The sequence below is a fragment of the Bos grunniens genome, chromosome 17 (assembly GCF_055505025.1).
Source record: "Bos grunniens cultivar Pamir isolate PY7600 chromosome 17, Bosgru_T2T1.0, whole genome shotgun sequence".
NCBI lineage: Eukaryota > Metazoa > Chordata > Mammalia > Artiodactyla > Bovidae > Bos > Bos grunniens.
Window position 1 is genome coordinate 3,498,637 of NC_141181.1, and position 23,697 is coordinate 3,522,333.

Genomic DNA, 23,697 nt, shown 5'->3' on the forward strand with positions numbered 1-23,697 from the left:
CTTAAAATTCAACATGCTGAAAACTAAGATCATTGCATCTGGTCCCATCACTTCATGGCAGACAGATGGGGAAACAGTGGAAACAGTGACAGACTTTATTTTGGGGAGCTCCAAAATCACTGCAGTTGGTGACTGCAGCCATAAAATTAAAAGATGCTTGCTGCTTGGAAGAAAAGTTATGACCAACCTAGACAGTATATTAAAAAGCAAAAAACATTACTTTGCCAACAAAGTACGTCTAGTCAAAGCTATGGTTTTTCCATTGTAGATGTGAAAGATGGACTATAAAGAAAGCTGAGCACTGAAGAATTGATGCTTTGAACTGTGGTGTTGGAGTCCCTTGGACAGCAAGGAGATCCAACCAGTCCATCCTAAAGGAAATCAGTCCCGAATATTCACTGGAAGGACTCATGCTGAAACTCCAATACTTTGGCCACCTGATGTGAATAACTGGCTCATTGGAAAAGACCCTGATACTGGGAAAGATTGAAGGTAGGAGGAGATGGGGATGACAGAGGATGAGATGGCTGGATGGCATCACTGACTCAATGGACATGAGTTTGGGTAAGCTCTGGGAGTTGGTGATGGACAGGGAGGCCTGGAGTGCTGCAGTCCATGGGATCACAAAGAGTCGGACATGACTGATCAACTGAAGTGAACTGAACTGATGGCTCGTTCACATTGTTGTATAGCAGAAGCCAGCAAGACATTGTAAAGCAATTATCCTCAAACTAAATCTTTTTTTTTAAAGTACAGTGAATTTGAAATATGATTTATCAACCTGGGAATATCACACAGACAGGGAATGGTTGAAAAATGAGGGAAGATAGCAGCAGCTGGTCCGCAGATAAGATCTGGAGTCTGATCCTACATTGAAGTAACAGTGAAAATTCTCAAGTTCATACTTTGAGTCTTTGTATGTTAGTTTTATGTAATTCACAAAATTGTAAAGGTAATAGCAACATCCAGGAATCATTTTAGCATTGCCCTTCTCTAGGTTTTTTGAGTGCATTTTTATATGATTGAATACAGCCGTTTACAGATAATCAATCCTTTTTAAAAAGTTGCCCACTAAAACCCCTAATCCCATTACAAATATATTTTATTTACTTCTCATTGCATGTATTAATTCTGTATTGGTTTTCTTCCACAAGAGTCAGGTACAAGAGTCAATAAGCACTTTTTATGGCTTCCTCTATTGTTTCTTCAGGTGTTTACAAAAGCAGTAGTGTTCAAGATTGCATGCCATTTACATTTTAAAACATGGTTTTTATCTGTTCACAAATTTTGGAAAATTAGTCGTTTTGAGTATTTTCCATGCCTTGTTTCATCCCAGGGGTGAAATTTTTGGAAAGCCCTAGTTAACATATGTCCAATCATTTTTGAGGATGAGAAGGTAGGAAGGGAAAAAACAACTCTTTTTAAAGTGAGGTAAGAGACATAAGATTTACCATCTTAACCATTTTTAAGTGCATAGTGCAGTCATGTTAACAGTATGTATATCATTGTGCAGTGAATTTTCTCCAACTTTTTTCATCTTTCAGAACTCCAATTCTATACTCGTTGAACAACTCCTTCTCCACCCCAAGCAAAACCCATTCTACTTTCTAATTGAAAGGGTTTGACTGTTATAGATACTTTAAGTGGAAGGTGAAAGTGAAAGTGAAGTCTCTCAGTCGTGTCCAACTCTTTGCCACCCCATGGACTGCAGCCTATCATGCTCCTCTGTCCATGGGATTCTCCAAGCAAGAATACTGGAGTGGGTTGATAACATTTCCTTCTCCAGGGGATCTTCCCAACCCAGGGACCAAAGCCAGGTCTCCTACATTTCAGGCAGATGCTGTAACCTCTGAGCTACCAGGGAAGCCAAACAAACTTTCAGTGGGGACATGCAGTATTTGTCTTTTTCATGACGAGCTTATTCATATAATGTCCATCGATGTTGTACCATGTTACAGGATTTCCATCTTTTTTGAGGCTGATTATTATACCATTGTATGTTTATACCACATTTCTTTATCCGTTTATCCCCTGAAAGACATTTAGGTTGTTTCCACCTCTTCAGATCAGATCAGATCAGTCGCTCAGTCGTGTCCGACTCTTTGCGACCCCATGAATCGCAGCACGCGAGGCCTCCCTGTCCATCACCAACTCCCGGAGTTCACTCAGACTCATGTCCATCAAGTCCGTGATGCCATCCAGCCATCTCATCCTCTGTCGTCCCCTTTTCCTCCTGCCCCCAATCATCCCAGCATCAGAGTCTTTTCCAATGAGTCAACTCTTCACATGAGGTGGCCAAAGTCCTGGAGTTTCAGCTTTAGCATCATTCCTTCCAAAGAAATCCCAGGGCTGATCTCCTTCAGAATGCACTGGTTGGATCTCCTTGCAGTCCAAGGGACTCTCAACCTGTGGTGGATTCATTTTGATATTTGGCAAAACTAATACAATTATGTAAAGTTTAAAAATAAAATAAAATTAGAAAAAAAAAGAACAAAAAATAAAATAAAATAAAAAGATCATATCTCTCGCAAAAAAAAAAAAAAAAAAAAAGAGTCTTCTCCAACACCACACTTCAAAAGCATCAATTCTTCAGTGCTCAGCCTTCTTCACAGTCCAACTCTCACACCCATACATGACCACAGGAAAAACCATAGCCTTGACTAGACGAAACTTTGTTGGCAAAGTAATGTCTCTGCTTTTGAATATGCTATCTAGGTTGGTCATAACTTTCCTTCTAAGGAGTAAGCATCTTTTAATTTCATGGCTGCAGTCACCATCAGTAATGATTTTGGAGCCCAGAAAAATAAAGTCTGACACTGTTTCCACTGTTTCCCCATCTATTTCCCATGAAGTGGTGGGACTGGATGCCATGATCTTCGTTTTCTGAATGTTGAGCTTTAAGCCAACGTTTTCACTCTCCACTTTCACTTTCAACAAGAGGCTTTTGAGTTCCTCTTCACTTTCTGCCATAAAGGTGGTGTCATCTGCATATCTGAGGTTATTGATATTTCTCCCAGCAATCTTGATTCCAGCTTGTGTTTCTTCCAGTCCAGCGTTTCTCATGATGTACTCTGCATATAAATTAAATAAGCAGGGTGACAATATACAGCCTTGACATACTCCTTTTCCTATTTGGAACCAGTCTGTTGTTCCATGTCCAGTTCTAACTGTTGCTTCCTGACCTGCATACAGATTTCTCAAGAGGCAGGTCAGGTGATCTGGTATTCCCATCTCTTGAAGAATTTTCCACAGTTTATTGTGATCCACACAGTCAAACGCTTTGGTATAGTAAATAAAGCAGAAATAGATGTTTTTCTGGAACTCGCTTGCTTTTTCCATGATCCAGCGGATGTTGGCAATTTGATCTCTGGTTCTGCTGCCTTTTCTAAAACCAGCTTGAACATCAGGAAGTTCACGGTTCACATATTGCTGAAGCCTGGCTTGGAGAATTTTGAGCATTACTTTACTAGCGTGTGAGATGAGTGCAATTGCGCGGTCGTTTGAGCATTCTTTGGCATTGCCTTTCTTTGGGATTGGAATAAAAACTGACCTTTTCCAGTCCTGTGGCCACTGCTGAGTTTTCCAAATTTGCTGGCATATTGAGTGCAGCACTTTCACAGCATTATCTTTCAGGATTTGAAATAGCTCAACTGGAATTCCATCACCTCCACTAGCTTTGTTCATAATGATACTTTCTAAGGCCCACTTGACTTCACATTCCAGGATGTCTGGCTCTAGGTCAGTGATGACACCATCATGATTATCTGGGTCATGAAGATCTTTTTTGTACAGTTCTGTGTATTCTTGCCACCTCTTCTTAATATCTTCTGCTTCTGTTAGGTCCATACCATTTCTGTCCTTTATCGAGCCCATCTTTGCATGAAATGTTCCCTTGGTATCTCTAATTTTCTTGAAGAGATCTCTAGTCTTTCCCATTCTGTTGTTTTCCTCTATTTCTTTGCATTGATCGCTGAGGAAGGCTTTCTTATCTCTTCTTGCTATTCTTTGGAACTCTGCATTCAGATGCTTGTATCTTTCCTTTTGTCCTTTGCTTTTCACTTCTCTTCTTTTCAGAGCTATTTGTAAGGCCTCCCCAGACAGCCATTTTGCTTTTTTGCATTGCTTTTCCATGGGGATGGTCTTGATCCCTGTCTCCTGTACAATGTCACGAACCTCTGTCCATAGTTCATCAGGCACTCTATCTATCAGATCTAGGCCCTTAAATCTATTTCTCACTTCCACTGTATTATCATAAGGGATTTGATTTAGGTCATACCTGAATGGTCTAGTGGTTTTCCCTACTTTCTTCAATTTAAGTCTGAATTTGGCAATAAGGAGTTCATGGTCTGAGCCACAGTCAGCTCCTGGTCTTGTTTTTGCTGACTGTATAGAGCTTCTCCATCTTTGGCTGCAAAGAATATAATCAATCTGATTTCAGTGTTGACCATCTGATGATGTCCATGTGTAGAGTCTTCTCTTGTGTTGTTGGAAGAGGGTGTTATGACCAGTGCATTTTCTTGGCAAAACTCTTATCAGTCTTTGCCCTGCTTCATTCCATATTCCAAGGCCAAATTTGCCTGTTACTCCAGGTGTTTCTTGACTTCTTACTTTTGCATTCCAGTCCCCTATAATGAAAAGGACATCTTTTTTGGGTGTTAGTTCTAAAAGGTCTTGTAGGTCTTCATAAAACCATTCAACTTCAGCTTCTTCAGCATTACTGGTTGGGGCATAGACTTGGATTACTGTGATATTGAATGTTTTGCCTTGGAAATGAACAGAGATTATTCTGTCGTTTTTGAGATTGGCTGTTGTAAATAATGTTGCAATGAATATGGATGTGCAAATATGTCTTTAAGATCCTGTTTTTAGTTCTTTGGATTGCTGGATCATATGGCAATTCTAATTTCGGTTTTTAGAGGATATTTATACAGTGTTCCATAGTGACTATGCCATTTTACTCTCCAAACGACAGTGTAAAATTGTTCCAGTTTCTCCTTACCTTTACTGACACTTGTCATTTTCTATTTTTGTTGTTGTTATTTTTCTAGCAGGTATGAGGTGGTATCTCATTGTGGTTTTGAATTTCCATTTTCTTGATTATGACTAGTGTTGGACATCTTTTCATGTACTCATGGACCTTTTTTATATGTTCTTTGGAGAATTGTCTATTCAAGTCATTTTTTCATTTTCAATTGATTTTGTTTTCTTTTGAGTTGTAGGAGTTCTTTGTATACTTTGGAGATTAACCCCTTATCATATATGTAGTTTGTAAATATTTTCTCCCATTCCATAGGTTGCCTTTTCACTCTTGATTGTTTCCTTTGCTGTAGAGAAATTTTTATTTTGATGTAGTATTATTCATCAATTTTTGCTTTTGCTTTCTGTACTTCTATTCTCATAACCAAAAAATTACTGCCAAATGCAATGTCATAAAGCTTTCCCCACATGTTTTCTTCTGGAAGATTTAAGTCCATTTTTACTTAATTTTTAAATATGTGTAAGATATTCAAATACATTTTTTGATTGTGGACATTCAGTTATCTTAAGACCATTTATTAATTAGACTATTCTTTCCCTATTGTGTAGCCTTGGCATCTTTGTCAATGATCATTTGAAAGTATATGTGAAAGTTTATTTGTGGAATCTCTGCTCTGTTCCTTTGGTCTATATAGCTCTATGTCAGTACCATACTGTTTTGATTACTGTATCTTTGGACTATGTTTGAAGTCAGGAATGTGAGGCCTCCAGCTTTACTTTTCTTTCTCAAGTTTGTTTTGGCTAGACAGAGTACTTTGAGAATCTATATAAATTTTAATATTTTTTTTTTCTGAAAAATTACGTTTGGGATTTTGATAGGAATTGCATTGACTATAGATTATTTTGGGTAGTATGGACATTTTAATAATGTTAAGTCTTCCACTTCTTGAACACAGAGTGTATTTCCACCAATTTTGGTTATATTTCATTTCTTTCACCAATGTTTTATAGTTTTTAGTGTATAAGACTTTCACCATCTGGGCTAAGTTTATTCTTAATTATTATTTTATTGTAATTGAATTAAATTTGATTATAATTTTAAAAATTATTTTTATATAGTAATTGAGATTTTTTCCCTAATTTCTTTTTGAGATTGTGCATTGTTAGTGCCTATATATGCAACTGATTTTTTGTGTGTGTGAAATCAATAAGCTTTCCTGCATAAAAGATCATATCATCATGTCATGAGATTAGAGATAATTTTACTTGTTTATGATTAAGATGCCTTTAATTTCAAGCCTGATTTCCATGACTAGGAGTTCCAATTCAGTATCACAGAGAAGTGGCAAGAGTGGATATACTTGCATTATTTCTGAGCTTAGTAGAGAAAATTTCTGGTTTTCACCATTGAGCAGGATGTCACCTATGGGTTTTTAACATATGGACCTTATTATTTTTTAGCAATTTCCTTATATATCTAGTTTATTGAGTGTGTTTATCACAAGAAATTGTTGAATTTTTCCAAGTGCTTTTTCTGCATATATTAAGATAATAACATGATTTTTAAAATCATTTGTTCTGTTATTATGGTATATCATATTGACTGATTTTCATATGTTTGAGACATCGTTGCATCTCAGAGAGGAGTCTCAATTGGTTATGGCACATAATTCTTTTAATGTGCTGTTGAAATCAGTTTGTTAATATTTTGTTGAGGATTTTTGCATCTATTAATATATTCATCAGGGATATTGGTCTGTAGTTTTCTCTTTTTTTCCTAGTGCTTTTGTTTGGTTTTAGTATCAGAGTAGGGCTGACCTGATAAAATAAGTTTAGAAGTATTCTAGCCTCTTTAATATTTTTTGGAAGAGTTTGAGAAGAATTGGTGTTAATTATTCTTTATGTGTTTGAAAGAATTCATTAGTGAAGCCATCTGTTCCTCTTTATTATCTTTTGTACGTTTGCTTTTTAAAACCTCTTTTTAAAAATAATTTATTTTTTTATTGAAGGATAATTGCTTTACAGAATTTTGTTGTTTTCTGTCAAACCTCAACATGAACAAGCCATGTGTATACATACATCCCCTTCCTTTGTTGAGGCTTTTGGTTTGTTATTCACTCTCCTTAGTAGTTACGTCTCTGTTCAGATTTTTTTCTCGCTTCATGATTTCATTTTGGTAGGGTGTATATTTGTATAAATTTATTTATTTCTTTTCAGTTCAGTTCACTTCAGTTGCTCAATCGTGTCCGACTCTTTGCAACCCCATGAATCGCAGCACGCCAGGCCTCCCTGTCTATCACCAACTCCTGGAGTTCACCCAGACTCACGTCCATCGAGTCAGTGATGCCACCCAGCCGTCTCATCCCCTGTCATCCCCTTCTCCTCCTGCCCCCAATCCCTCCCAGCATCAGAGTCTTTTCCAATGAGTCAACTCTTCACATGAGGTGGCCAAAGTACTGGAGTTTCAGCTTTAGCATCATTACTTCCAAAGAAATCCCAGGGCTGATCTCCTTCAGAATGCACTGGTTGGATCTCCTTGCAGTCCAAGGGACTCTCAAGAGTCTTCTCCAACACCACACTTCAAAAGCATCAATTCTTTGGCACTCAGCCTTCTTCACAGTCCAACTCTCACATCCATACATGACCACAGGAAAAGCCATAGCCTTGACTAGACGGACCTTTGTTGGCAAAGTAATGTCTCTGCTTTTGAATATGCCATCTAGGTTAGTCATAACTTTCCTTCCAGTGAGTAAGCGTTTTAAATTCAGGGCTGCAATCACCATCTGCAGTGATTTTGGAGCCCAAAAAAATAAAGTCTGACACAGTTTCCACTGTTTCCCCATCTATTTCCCATGAAGTGATGGGACCGGTTGCAATGATCTTCGTTTTCTGAATGTTGAGCTTTAAGCCAACGTTTTCACTCTCCACTTTCACGTTCATTAAGAGGCGTTTTAGTTCCTCTTCACTTTCTGCCATAAGGGTGGTGTCATCTGCATATCTGAGGTTATTGATATTTCTCCTGGCAATCTTAATTCCAGTTTGTGTTTCTTCCAGTCCAGCGTTTCTCATGATGTACTCTGCATATAAATTAAATAAGCAGGGTGACAATATACAGCCTTGACGTACTCCTTTTCCTATTTGGAACCAGTCTGTTGTTCCATGTCCAGTTCTCACTATTGCTTCCTGACCTGCATACAAATTTCTCAAGAGGCAGGTCAGGTGATCTGGTATTCCCATCTCTTGAAGAATTTTCCACAGTTTATTGTGATCCACACAGTCAAATGCTTTGGCATAGTCAATAAAGCAGAAATAGATGTTTTTCTGGAACTCTCTTGCTTTTTCCATGATGCAGTGGATGTTGGCCATTTGATCTCTGGTTCCTCTGCCTTTTCTAAAACCAGCTTGTACATTAGGAAGTTCACGGTTCACATATTGCTGAAGCCTGGCTTGGAGAATTTTGAGCATTACTTTACTAGCGTGTGAGATGAGTGCAATTGTGCGGTCGTTTGAGCATTCTTTGGCATTGCCTTTCTTTGAGATTGGAATGAAAACTGACCTTTTCCAGTCCTTTGGCCACTGCTGAGTTTTCCAAATTTGCTGGCATATTGAGTGCAGCACTTTCACAGCATCATCTTTCAGGATTTGGAATAGCTCAACTGGAATTCCATCACCTCCACTAGCTTTGTTCATAGTGATGCTTTCTAAGGCCCACTTGACTTCACATTCCAGGATGTCTGGCTCTAGGTCAGTGATGACACCATCATGATTATCTGGGTCATGAAGATCTTTTTTGTACAGTTCTGTGTATTCTTGCCACCTCTTCTTAATATCTTCTGCTTCTGTTAGGTCCATACCATTTCTGTCCTTTATCGAGCCCATCTTTGCATGAAATGTTCCCTTGGTATCTCTAATTTTCTTGAAGAGATCTCTAGTCTTTCCCATTCTGTTGTTTTCCTCTATTTCTTTGCATTGATCGCTGAGGAAGGCTTTCTTATCTCTTCTTGCTATTCTTTGGAACTCTGCATTCAGATGCTTGTATCTTTCCTTTTGTCCTTTGCTTTTCACTTCTCTTCTTTTCAGAGCTATTTGTAAGGCCTCCCCAGACAGCCATTTTGCTTTTTTGCATTGCTTTTCCATGGGGATGGTCTTGATCCCTGTCTCCTGTACAATGTCACGAACCTCTGTCCATAGTTCATCAGGCACTCTATCTATCAGATCTAGGCCCTTAAATCTATTTCTCACTTCCACTGTATTATCATAAGGGATTTGATTTAGGTCATACTTGAATGGTCTAGTGGTTTTCCCTACTTTCTTCAATTTAAGTCTGAATTTGGCAATAAGGAGTTCATGGTCTGAGCCACAGTCAGCTCCTGGTCCTGTTTTTGCTGACTGTATAGAGCTTCTCCATCTTTGGCTGCAAAGAATATAATCAATCTGATTTCCATGTTGACCATCTGGTGATATCCATGTATAGAGTCTTCTCTTGTGTTGTTGGAAGAGGGTGTTTGTTATGACCAGTGCATTTTCTTGGCAAAACTCTATTAGTCTTTGCCCTGCTTCATTCCATATTCCAAGGCCAAATTTGCCTGTTACTCCAGGTGTTTCTTGACTTCCTACTTTTGCATTCCAGTCCCCTATAGTGAAAAGGACATCTTTTTTGGGGGTTAGTTCTAGAAGGTCTTTTAGGTCTTCATAGAACCATTCAACTTCAGCTTCTTCAGCATTACTGGTTGGGGCATAGACTTGGATTACTGTGATATTGAATGGTTTGCCTTGGAAACGAACAGAGATTATTCTGTCATTTTTGATATTGCATCCAAGTGCTGCATTTCTGACTCTTTTGTTGACCATGATGGCTGCTCCATTTCTTCTGAGGGATTCCTGCCCACAGTAGTAGATATAATGGTCATCTGAGTTAAATTCACATAGGTTGTCTAATTTGGTGTATAATTGTTTGTGGTAGTTTCTTATGATACTTTTAATTCCATGGCATCAGTTGTAATGTCTCCTTTTTCATTTCTGATTTTTGTTATTTGAGCTTTTTCACTTCTTTTTTCTTTTCTGGCTAAGAAATTTTTGATTCCATTGATTTAAAAAACTTAATTTTATTGATTTTTTGTTTTCCTACTATTTATTTATCATCTTTTTTTTTTTTTTTGGTTCCTTTTGTTTCATTTTCAGTTTGTTCTTCTTTTTCTAGTTCCTTGAGATATGAAGCTATGTTGTTGATTTGCAATCTTTCTTTTTTTGGCTGTGTGGCGTGTATAATTTTAGTTCCCCAACCTGAGGTTGAACCTATACTCTCTGCATTGGGAGTGCAGAGTCTTAGCCACTGGACCACCAGGGAAGTCCCATCTTTCTCCTTTTAAATGTAGGCAGTTACTGCTATAAAGTTCCCTCTTAGTACTGCTTTTGTTGCATTTCATGTTTTTATGTTTTGTTTTTGTTTTGTCTCAAGGTATTATCTAATTTTCCTTTAAATTTCTTCTTTGACCTATTAATTGTTCAAGAGCATGTTAATTTCCATGGATTTGTGAATTTTCTAGTTTTTCTTTGCTACTTATTTCTAGTTTCATTCTGTTGTTGTCAGAAAAGATAGTTGGTATAATATTCTTAAATTTTTTATAATTCTGTGGACTAAAATATGATCTGGTGAATGTTCCATATGCACTTGGCGATACACTTGGGAATGTAACACTTGAGAATGTGTATTATGCTACTGTTGGGTCATATTCTGTATCTGTATGTTAGGTCCATTTAGTCTATAATATTGTTCAAGTCCTCTCTCCTTATTGATCTTCTGTTTGGTTGATATATCCATTATTGAGAGTGGGGTATTGAAATACCCTACTATTATTGTGTTGCTGTCTATTTATCCCTTCAGTTCTGTCAGTGTTTGCTTCATATGTTTGGGTGCTCTACTGTTAGGTGCATATATATTTATAATTGTTATATCTTCCTGGTAAATAGATGTTTTTAATATAATGTCTTTCTTTGTCTCATGAGAGTTTTGACTTAAATTCTAGCTTGTTTGATATAAGCACAGCTATCCTGTTGTCCTTGGGATACAGTTGGCATGGAATATCTTTTTCCATTTTTCACTTTCAGCCTATGGGTGTTCTTATATCTAAAATGAGTCTTTTCTAGACAGTATGTAGTTGGATCTTGTGGGTTTTTTTTTTTTTTATTCATTCAGCCACTCTGTGTTTCTTCATTAGGAACTTTTATCCATTTTTGTTTAAAGTAATTACTGATTGGGAGGGACTTAGTATTGACATTTTTAAATTGTTTTCTGTATGTTTTATAGTTATTTTATCCCCCTTTTCTTTGTTTGTTGCCTTCTGTTGTATTTCAAAGTGATTTTGAAATCACTTCTTTTGATTTTTAAAAGTGACAAGCTTGAGTTCCTTCTTATTTTCACTTGTGTTCCTTCTGTAGGTGTTTTCTTTCTGGTTACCATGGGAATTACATAAAACATCTTTAAGTTTTAACAATCTACTTTAAACTCATAACAACTTAACTTTAATCACATCTAAAACTCTGCTTCTTTACTTTTCTCTACCATTTTATGTTATCAAAACATGAGTTCACAAGTTACATCTTTTTAAATTTTGATCCATTTACAAAGTTTTATACTTAAAGCTATTTTTAATGCTTTTATTTTTTTAATTTTATACCAAAGTAAAAGTGATTTATGCACCACCATTACAATGTTACAGGATTTGGTATTTGTCTATAAATTTACCTTTATCACAGGGCTTGATATTTTTGTGTGCTTTTGTGTTGCTGTCTAGAGTCTTTTTCATTTGAACTTGAAAGACTTCCCCCAGCATTTGTTTTGAGGCAGGTCTAGTGGTTATGAACTCTCTGAACTTTTATCAGAGGTCTTTATTTTTTCTTCATTTCTGAAAGACAGTTTTGCTAGATGTAATGTTCTTGGTGGAAATTTTTTCTTTCAGCACTTTGAATAAATTACCCCACTCCATTTTGGCCTGGAGTTTTCTAAAGACTCTTTTGACCCTCTACATTGTTGTTAGACTATATCTCTGTGGGAGACTAGGTCCAGGGTTTTCTAGTCAGTCATCTTGTTGACATCACTCTCAACTTTTTTCTTAAGTGATTGTATTATGTTCCAGTGTTTCAGTGGCTGGACATTTGAGATATAATAGATATTTCAAAAATTATCCAAATGTTTAAAAAATCTGTTTCTCAAGTAAGTCATTAATAAGAAGATGTTTAGAAATAGCATAACTAGAACTCTAGAATTATTTACTCATGGAAAACTCTGAATAAAAGGTTCACATAATTATCTTACCTAAATGTAGCCACAGATATTGATTTTTATTTTCCCATTGCATTTATTGTTATATAACTCTGCCCTTAAGTGGATGATTCACTATTACTGTAGGTGGTATTACTGTTTTAACAGTAGTTTTGTAAAGAAGAAAAGAACAAGAACATTAAATGTCTTCTATTTTTGATGCTATGTTAGATTTAAAGTGATATTCATAAAAGCCTGAAAATATAAAGGGTAAATTCTGTATGTTTTACTTATGTCCTAGAAATGATGGTATAGTGTTGGTTTTTATGTTTTATCATTTCTACCTCGATGTGAAATGAGCTGGGATTGTAAACTTTGTCCAGACACAGACTTTATTTAAAATGTGTACATTAAGCCAAGACCTAGAAGAATTCAAGATCCTTTAGTGATTTTCTCTTTTCCCAGACAATCTCAAATTTAAACTTCATTAAAGGAAGAACATATATGAATGTTTGCAGTTCTTTGCTGACTTTGAAATATTTTAATTTCAAATATTCTAATTTCAAATATTTTCATTGAGTGAAGTTGTATGCTGCACTTTAATTTGATACTATGAACATTTTATTTTCAATAAAGATAGTATTGTTGCTTTTGTGACAGAGGCTATATGTGATTCTTTTTGACAATTTTATACTCCTCTTTATTCTTTTACATGCAAGCAATCTCTATATTTGCTTTTGTAATTGGGTCTATAATAAGCATTCTAACACATGAAGAACATAAAGTCCATCAGCAAGACTGTACATCTGCCTACATAGCTGTTTATTTTCTTACTGCCATTCCTAAGAATATGTCACAGCCAGTTGAAGTAAAATCTCCTATGTTTCAAAAATAAATTGTACACAGTGCTGTGGTGAACATTGGGGTACATGTGCCTCTTTCAGTTCTGGTTTCCTCAGTGTGTATGCCCAGCAGTGGGATTTCTGGGTCATATGACAGTTCTATTTCCAGTTTTTTAAGGAATCTCTACACTGTTCTCCATAGTGGCTGTGCTAGTTTGCATATGAATGGATAAGAAAGCTGTGATACATATACACAATGGAATATTACTTAGCCATTAAAAAGAATGCATTTAAATCAGTTCTAATGAGGTGGATGAAACTGGAGCCTATTATACAGAATGAAGTAAGTCAGAAAGAAAAACACCAATACGGTACACTAATGCATATATATGGAATTTAGAAAGATGGTAATGATAACCCTGTATGCGAGACAGCAAAAGGGATACAGATGTATAGAACAGTCTTTTGGACTCTGTGGGAGAAGGTGAGGGTGGGATGATTTGAGAGAATAGCATTGAAATATGTATATTACTATATGTGAAACAGATCACTAGTCCAGGTTCGATGCATGAGACAGGGTGCTCAGGGCTGGTGCACTGGGATGACCCAGAGGGATGGGGTGGGGAGGGAGGTGGGAAGGGGGTTCAGGATGGGGAACATATGTACACCTGTGGCTGATTCCTGACAATGTATGGCAAAAACCACTACAATATTGTAAAGTAATTAGCCTCCAATTAAAATAAATAAATTAATTAAATTTAAAAACGAAATTGTGTCAGTAAGCACAGAACTGTGATTTAGCATTGAAGATAAAATTGATTATACTACCATGAAGTCATATTCCTACCAAAAATGTAAACCATTTTTATGTTAGTGAGGTCTCCTGAAATGTAACAAAATAAGCATCAGATTATAATGTAATTTGAATTAAAATCCTTTATTTTGTGACTGAATGACTTCATAACTAGCTTGAAAAGAGTAATCATTTGGAAACTCTGATAAAGGATTTTTAAACTTTGTTACAGCTTATATTAAACATAATATTTTATTTTTTAATATAAATTTATTTATTTTAATTGGAGGTTAATTACTTTACAATATTGTATTGGTTTTGCCATACATCAACATGAGTCCGCCACGGGTGTACACTTGTTCTACATCCGGAACCCCCCTCCCTCCTCCCTCCCTGTACCATCCCTCTGGGTCGTCTCAATGCACCAGGCCCAAGAATCCTGTATCATGCATCGAATCTGGACTGGCAATTCATTTCAATGCCATTCTCCCAAATCATCCCCCCCTCCCTCTCCCACCGAGTCCAAAAAACTGTTCTATACGTCTGTGTCTCTTTTGCTGTCTCCCATACAGGGTTATCATTACCATCTTTCTAAATTCCATATATATGCGTTAGTATACTGTATTGGTGTTTTTCTTTCTGGCTTACTTCACTCTGTATAATAGGCTCCGGTTTCATCCACCTCATTAGAACTGAGTCAATGTATTCTTTTTAATGGCTGAGTAATATCCATTGTGTATATGTACCATAGCTTTCTTATCCATTCATCTGCTGATGAACATCTAGGTTGCTTCCATGTCCTGGCTATTATAAACAGTGCTGCGATGAACATTGGGGTACACGTGTCTCTTTCAATTCTGGTTTCCTCGTTGTGTATGATCAGCAGTGGGATTGCTGGGTCATAAGGCAGTTCTATTTCCAGTTTTTTAAGGAATCTCCACACTGTTCTCCATAGTGGCTGTACTAGTTTGCATTCCCACCAACAGTGTAAGAGGGTTCCCTTTTCTCTGCACCCTCTCCAGCATTTATTGCTTGTAGACTTTTGAATTGCAGCCATTCTGACTGGTGTGAAATGGTACCTCATAGTGGTTTTGATTTGCATTTCTCTGATAATGAGTGATGTTGAGCATCTTTTCATGTGTTTGTCTTCTTTGGAGAAATGTCTATTTAGTTCTTTGGCCCATTTTTTGATTTGAGTCATTTATTTTTCTGGAATTGAGCTACAGGAGTTGCTTGTATATTTTTGAGATTAGCTTATCTTTGACAAAGGAGGCAAGAATATACAATGGATTAAAGACAATCTGTTTAACAAGTGGTGCTGGGAAAACTGGTCAACCACTTGTAAAAGAATGAAACTAGAACACTTTCTAACACCATACACAAAAATAAATTCAAAATGGATTAAAGATTTAAACGTAAGACCAGAAACTATAAAACTCCTAGAGGAGAACATAGGCAAAACACTCTCCGACATAAGTCACAGCAGGATCCTCTATGACCCACCTCCCAGAATATTGGAAATAAAAGCAAAAATAAACAAATGGGACCTAATTAAACTTAAAAGCTTCTGCACTACAAAGGAAACTATAAGCAAGGTGAAAAGACAGCCTTCAGAATAGGAGAAAATAAACATAATATTTTAAAAGAGAGTTCCAAATATGAAAAGGAGTACATCAAGGCTGTATATTGTCACCCTGCTTATTTAACTTATGTGCAGAGTACATCATGAGAAATGCTGGACTGGAAGAAACACAAACTGGAATCAATATTGCTGGGAGAAATATCAATAACCTCAGATATGCAGATGACACCACCCTTATGGCAGAAAGTGAAGAGGAACTCAAAAGCCTCTTGATGAAAGTGAAAGTGGAGAGTGAAAAAGTTGGCTTAAAGCTCAACATTCAGAAAACGAAGATCATGGCATCCAGTCCCATCACTTCATGGGAAAGAGATGGGGAAACAGTGGAAACGGTGTCAGACTTTATTTTTTGGGGCTCCAAAATCACTGCAGATGGTGATTGCAGCCATGAAATTAAAAGACACTTACTCCTTCCAAGGAAAGTTATGATCAACCTAGATAACATATTCAAAAGCAGAGACATTACTTTGCCAGCAAAGGTCCGTCTAGTCAAGGCTATGGTTTTTCCAGTGGTCATGTATGGATGTGAGACTTGGACTGTGAAGAAGGCTGAGCGCCGAAGCATTGATGCTTTTGAACTGTGGTGTTGGAGAAGACTCTTGAGAGTCCCTTGGACTGCAAGGAGGTCCAACCAGTCCATCCTAGAGGAGATCAGTCCTGGGTGTTCGTTGGAAGAACTGATGCTGAAGCTGAAACTCCAGTTCTTTGGCCATCTCATGCGAAGAGTTGACTCATTGGAAAAGACCCGGATGCTGGGAGGGATTGAGGGCAGGAGGAAGGGGACAACAGAGGATGAGATGGCCAGATGGCATCACTGACTTGATGGACATGAGTTTGAGTGAACTCCGGGAGTTGGTGATGGCCAGGGAGGCCCGGTGTACTGCGGTTCTTGGGGTCACAAAGAGTTGGACACAACTGAGTGACTGAACTGAACTGATGTCTCTTTTACTACTTTAAGTATGTTATGCCACACCCTTTTGCTCTGCAGAATTTCTGCTGAAAAGTCAGCTGATAGCCTTATGGGAGTTCCATGGTATATAATTTATTGATATCCTCTTCCTGCTTTTAATATTATCTCTTTATCCTTAATTTTTGACATTTTAATTACAACGTGTCCCAGTGTCATCCTCTTTATTGTTGATCCTGTGGGATTCTCTATGATTTCTAGACCTGGAGGTATTTTTCCTTTCCCAGTTTAGGGAAGTCTTATTATGTCTTCAAATATGTTCTCTGAGCCCTTTCTGTCTTTTCTTCTGGGACCTTTACAATATGGATGAAAATATACCCAGAGGTCCCTTAAAGTATCTTCATTTTTTTATTCTTTTTTTGTGTGTGTGTGTTCAACTTACAGGATTTCTGATAATCTGTCTTCCAGGTCAATGATTCATTCCTCTGTATCATCTAATCTACTGTTGTTTCCTTCCAGTGAATTTTTAATTTCAGTTAGTATATTCTTCAGTTTGTTTGGTTCTCTTTTAAATTTTCAAACTGTGTGTTAAACTTCTAGCTGTGTTCATCCATTTTATCCTGAGTTCTTTGAGTATCTTCATGATTAATATCTTGAACTCCTTATCAGGTAGATTTCTTATCTTCACTTTACTTAGCTGTTTTTTTGGGTTTTTATCTTGTCCTTTCATCTGGAACATGAAAAGCTCCTAACACTTGATTCACACAGCAGCATACTTGGTTCTCAAAAATGTTTGCTAAGTCAAAGATGACATTTATTATATGATTTGTAAGTACACGAAAATTTATAGGCAAAACTAATATTGATTTATAGAGATATATAGAATACAAATATATAATAAAACTCTTATGCATTCACAGAATTTAGTTCAATTTAGTGGAGAGATAAGATCAGTCTTCAAGTATGTTCAGAACATTCATTGCCAGAGTGGGAGTCTAAAATAGATGCCATGAGTTATGGGCCTATGACAGGAGGATCAGGACCAAGAAAGAATTATCAGAAGTAGTGGATAAATAGAGAACAAGAAGGCAAAGTACAAAAATGAACTAAAAAGGGGATTGGAAATGACAATAAGCCTCAACACCATCAGATACTAGGGAGATTAAAGCCACACAAATCACTACTACATACCTACTAGCATGACCAAAATTTAAAAGAGACTGACAATGCCAGTGAATGTAGAGCAAATGGAATTCCTGTATGTTGCTAGCAGAAATATAAAATGGTACAACCACCATGACCATCAAGTTCTTACTCTATAGCACAGGGAACTATATTCCGTTCAGTTCAGTTGCTTAGTCGTGTCCAACTCTTTGTGACCCCATGAATCGCAGCACGCCAGGCCTCCCTGTTCATCACCAACTCCTGGAGTTTACTCAAACTCATGTCCACTGAGTCAGTGATGCCATCCAACCATCTCATCCTCTGTCGTCCCCTTCTCCTCCCGCCTTCAATCTTTCCCAGCATCAGCGTCTTTTGAAATGAGTCAGTTCTTTCCATCAGGTGGCCAAAGTATTGACGTTTCAGCTTCAGCATCAGTCCTTCCAATGAACACCCAGGACTGATCTCCTTTCAGATGGTCTGGTTGGATCTCCTTGCAGTCCAAGGGACTCTCAAGAGTCTTCTCCAGCACCACAGTTCAAAAGCATCAATTCTTCGGTGGTCAGCTTTCTTTATAGTGCAACTCTCACATCCATATATGACTACTGGAAAAACCAAAGCTTTGACAACACAGACCTTTATTGGGAAAGTAGTGTCTCTGCTTTTTAATATGCTGTCTAGGTTGGTCATAACTTTTCTTCCAAGGAGCAAATATTTTTTTAATTTCATGGCTGCAGTCACCATCTGCAGTGATTTTGGAGCCCCAAAAAGTACAGTCTGTCACTGTTTCCACTGTTTCCCCATCTATTTGCCATAAAGTGATGGGACCAGATGCCATGATCCTGTAATAAACCATAATGGAAAAGAATATGAAAAAGATTATTATGTACATGTATGTTTAAATGAATCACTTTACTGTAGGCCAGAAACCAACACAACATTATAAATCACCTAAGCTTCAATAATAAATTAATTAAATGGTACAACCACTTTGGAAAGTAGTTTTGTAGTTTCTTACGAGGTTAAATATACACTTCCTGTAGGAATGAAGATGTTTGTCCACAAAAGTACTTTTACATGAATGTTTATAGCAGCATTATTCATAAACCCCATACTGAAAACAATACAAATGCCCATAGATGAGTAAAGGATAAACAAATGTAGAATGGCCAAGGGTCTGAGAGAACTTTTTGTGTAGATAGAAATATTCTACATCTTAAATGTGATGGTGGCTCCAGGGGTGTGTATAGTTGTCACAGGTGTGTATAGTTGTGTTATAAGTGTGTATAGTATATAGAACTAATACTTAAACTATGGTAGTCTATCAGTTATGTCTGACTCTTTGTGACCCCATGGACCGTAGCCAACTGTAGGCTTCCAGGCTCCTTTCCATTAAATTCTCGAGGCAAGAAGACTGGAGTGGGTTGCCAATCACCTCTCCAGGGGATCTTCCCATCCCAAGGATTAAACCTGAGTCTCCTGCATTGTAGGCAGGTTCTTTACCCTTTGAGCGGCCAGGGAAGGTTTTTATGTAAATTTTACCATAATAAAGTTAATTAAATAAAAATACTTGAAAATAAGACAGGAGAGGCAGTCATGAGAGAGTGACAAATGGACAGAAGAGACAGGAAGCAAGGCAGAGGTGAGCAGCAAAGGTCATAAGGTATTATATAAACAGAGATGACAGACTGCTGACTTGGGACCCAGATAGATTCTTGAAAACGTTTCCAGTGAAGCCGCGGTTCATCGCACCTGTTGTCTTACTACCTCTACCAGTCCTTGCTGATTTTTCTTTCATGCTGGTAATCAGTCTGTTTCCTAAAAACTGACATGGCTTCTTTCTTCACTAATTCCTACCCCTAAATCAGTTCTTGTCTTTTCCTTGAAATTTTCTCTTGACTGTTTCTGCCCTAGCTTAACAATTCTTGAGTGAATCTGCATCATGCAGTTAAGACCTTGATTACTCTCGAGTTGTGTTACTTTTACCCACAACTCTAGCACAGAGTCGGACGTGACTGAAGGGACTTAGCAGCAGCAGCAGCAGCTAGTGGAAACTGGTTGAAAGAAGATTTCTTATATTTATACTTTTGTTACCTCCTTTCCCACATTTCATGCAGTGTTCAGGAAAATGTGTCAACATATGACCTTAATTGTCTCCCTCTTTTCATCCCTCCCCTCCGGTTACCCTAGGTTGTTGTTTTTTGCATGGACTAATGCAGTATTATCTTAATTGGCCTCTCTTTTCCATACTTACCCCCTTTTTTTCTTGTCCAGACAGCAATCAGATTGATGCCTTTTAAAACTAAATCCAGTAGTTTTGCTCACTTCCTTAAAATGCTTCTGTGTCTTCTCAGTGCACTAAGAGTAAAACCTGGTCCTGCCCACCTCATTCCTGTCTTTACCATCCACATTTCTCCTGCTCACTGTGCCTCATCAAGGCAAGTCTTCTCCCAGCCCGGGGCCTCTTTACCACTGCTCTTTCTCCTAGAAGCCATTTCTTCCAGTCCTTTCTGTGGCTTCTCATGCTTCAAAGTTCAGCTGGAACGCCATTCCTCTGAGGCCTCTGCAGAGGGGTGTTTACCTCCCCAGCAGCAGAAGTATTTTCTATCAGGTAACTTTATTTAATTCTTTGTAGGGAACTCAGCACATCCAAAATCTACCTTGATTATGTATTTCGTTAATGGTTTACTGTTCATATCCTCCCATCAGTTAATAACCAGCAGGAAGACAGAGGTGTTTTCTGTCTTATTTGTCGCTATATTCCCCCAACACCTTTCATAGGGCTTGGCTTATTGACTATACTCAATAAGTAATCGTTGACAGAATGAATAAGTGAAAATATAATTAATAGGCAAATAATAACCACCCAGTGGTTTTTTCCTGAATTTCCTTTTCCTAAAGTTGTTTTTTTTTTTTTTTTTTTTTTGCCTAATTTTTACAGGTACGTCTATTGTGACTATCAAAGCTTTTGCTCCAGATTCAATTCGGGACAGCATTAAATATTCAGTTTTTAGTGGAAATGAAGACGGAGTTTTTTCCTTGTGTTCTAAATCAGGTAACCCTTCTCTATGCTTTATTTCCTGCTCCACTTAATGTTACTAGTAAGGCATACATCTGCAAAGAAAATTCAAGATTGGAAAGGTAGAAATTGTTAGATGTAAATAATTTCAAAGGTAAATAACAAAGCATTTTTATGGTAGCTGACGAGATATCAGAAAATGTTTATGTGTATTCTCTAAGAATTCTATTCCTCACATTTCCAAGTTAAACAGTACCTGTCCTACCCTACCAGTTATTTGGTGATAAAGTGGTTTCTACTTATAATTCATCTATCCATTTGGGGAAATTGGGAATGTAATAGGGAGAGCAGTGAGAATGGGGTTGAACTGGAAATAAGCACACATGTCTAGCCTTAGGAAATTTTCATCAGAGATTCTTCTAATTCGCCACTTAATGTCAACAGTGCAACAAAAAAGGAAAGCTGGAAAGGTTCTATGTGGTGGTAAAGAAATTACTTCCAAATACAACATGTGCCTTAAATGAATACCAATTGATTATTTGAAACATTCTTTTTTTAATCTAACAACTATGTCGTAGATATGTATCTACTGCTTCATTGTCAAACCTCAAGAAGAATGTTTTTAATAATTTCTGTATTACCGTACAACTGCCTTATTTAATCCATACTGTGTACACATGGGAAGAATTGAGAGGGGGGTCATTTCTTAAGCAAAAGCCTTCTCCTTCAAGCTAGTGTTACAATTTTTTATACATTCAGCCTTTGCTCAGCAACCTCTCTGATGTAGCCTGCAAGAAGTCTTCATCTCTTCACCCCATCATGTGGTTAACGAACAGTTCAGGAAGCCTATTGGCAAGAAGGCCATTTGCGAACACCACCAAACCTCCCCCCCGCCAGCCAGCAGTCATTAAGTCTCTAGCAGTCTGATGTCTGAGGGTTCTAGGAAAGGAGCTGAGATTAGAACATTTAGGGAGAAGGTAAATATGAGTTCACACATTTTCCCAGGTCACCCAAATCCTTTTGCCCCGTCACCCCTAACATGGCCCAGGCTTGGCCTTATTTTCTCTAGTCTCTCATTAAAATGAAGATAGAACACACCTAAGAGTTAGTTCAAAGTGGTCATCTACAGAAAACTCTATAGTTTTAATTAAATAATGATTGACTTAAGTTGAAATGTATTTCAAAATTTTATTGTGTCAGACACGACTGAAGCGACTTAGCAGAAGCAGCAGCAGCAGCTATAAGCTGTTATGTTGAGAGATATACAGCTATTTAATGAACAATAGTAAAATAAAAGGCCACATCTTTACCACCCATCTCCAAATAAGGGACCTCACTGAACCTCAAGAAGCCCCTGTGTGCTCCTTCCCTCTCGTAGCTGTCTTATTTCACCCCAGACATAATCGGTAAATCAGTAATCTATATTCGGTATTGAACACTACCTTTTTTTTATTATAATTTCCCCATTATATTTGAATCCTTAAACAGTGTATTGTTTTGATTTACTTTGATTTAAACATCATAATAGAATCACATTGAATGAACTCTTCTGTGAATTGCTTTTTGCTCAAAATTTTTACTGTGATGTGTAGTACAGAAGCTATTAAAGAATAGCAAAGAATGATACATACCTGCTGCCAAGGTTGCAAAATAGACCACTGTCATTCTCACTCATGTTCCCTTTGGGCAGTTTTTTGATTGCATCTTTTCTCTCCACTGTTCCAGGCTGATTAATGCCCAGACTTCAGGTATAATTATTCCCTTATACTAAATGCATTCCTACAAATAGAAATTTAGTAGAAGCATTGGTTTTGCTTTGAATTTACCTAAATGGACTAAAAAAATACCCTATGTATTTACTGATACTGGGCTTCCCAGGTGGCACTAGTAAAGAACCCATATACCAGTGCAGGTAGACATTGAAGACGTGAGTTTGATCCCTGAATTGGGAAGATCCCCTGGAGAAGCACACGACAACCCATTACAGCATTCTTGCCTAAAGAATTTCATGGACAAAGGAGCCTTGCAGGATGCAGTCCATAGCATCACACAGAATCGGACATGACCAAAGGGACTTAGCATGCATGCATGCATTCTATTGATAGGTTTTTTCAATTCAGCGTTAGAATCATCCATGCTAAAGTGTGTCACTGGCGTTCTTTTATTCTTTTATTTTTTTGTATTCTATTCTTTTATTTTCACTGCTTTATGATATGCTATTGTAAATCTATATTGCAAGTTATTTATCCATCTGCTGTTGATGAGCAGGGAGGTTTTCTTGTCTGGGGGTATAATGAACAATCTCATACATGTGTCTTCTCGTGCACAAGTAAAGAGTTCTTTAAGCCCTGAAGTGTAGGCTGGACAAATACCTCAGAGGTTGCCTGTGTTCAGCTGTATAGGTGGTGCCAATTTGTGTTATGAAGTAGTTCCTCCATTGTATTCTACCAGCATCCAATGAGAGCTGTCTCCGTTGTTTGCTTTCTATTGCCAAGCTGTAGGTGTGAAATATTATCCCACTGTGGTTTTAACTTACATTTTCTTTCTACTAGTGAATTTGGGCATTTTTTTTTCATAGTTTATTGAGCATTTCTATTTTCTTCTATGTTAAATGCATATTGATATTTTTGCCTATTTTTCTTCAAGATTGTGTTTTTCTTTCTGAAATGTAAAGACTTTAAATATATTTTATTATTATTCACCCTTTGGTTTTTTTACAATTTTTTTTTTAATAATTTATGACCTATCTTTCACTCTCTTAATGACATGTTTTGATTTTAATGTTGCTACTGGTTGGTTGCTAAGTTGTGTCCAACTCTTTCAAGACCCCAAGAACTTGTAGCCTGCCAGGCTTCTCTGTCCATGGGATTTCCCAAGCAAGAATACTAGAATGGGTTGCCATTTCCTTTTCCAGAGGATCTTCCTGACCCAAGGATTGAGCCTGTATCTCCTGCATTGGCAAATGGATTCTTTACCACTGAGCCACCAGGGAAGATCAATTTTAGAATGAATCAATCTTTTACTTTTTGGTTGGCCTTTTTAGTACATTGTTTAAGATATTCTTCCCTTCCTTGAGATCATGAAATTATTCTTACATT

At 37.3% G+C, this 23,697-nt stretch overlaps 1 protein-coding gene across 2 annotated transcripts in view; it reads left to right on the forward strand.

The window, feature by feature from the left end:
* The window catches only part of DCHS2 (dachsous cadherin-related 2), a 315,935-nt gene that overhangs the window by 257,794 nt on the left and 34,444 nt on the right, over positions 1-23,697 (forward strand). For both annotated transcript variants that reach the window (XM_086346222.1, XM_086346221.1), the window contains exon 14: positions 20,522-20,635. In XM_086346222.1, the coding sequence (XP_086202348.1) occupies positions 20,522-20,635 (114 nt within the window). The remainder of the gene's footprint in view (positions 1-20,521; positions 20,636-23,697) is intronic.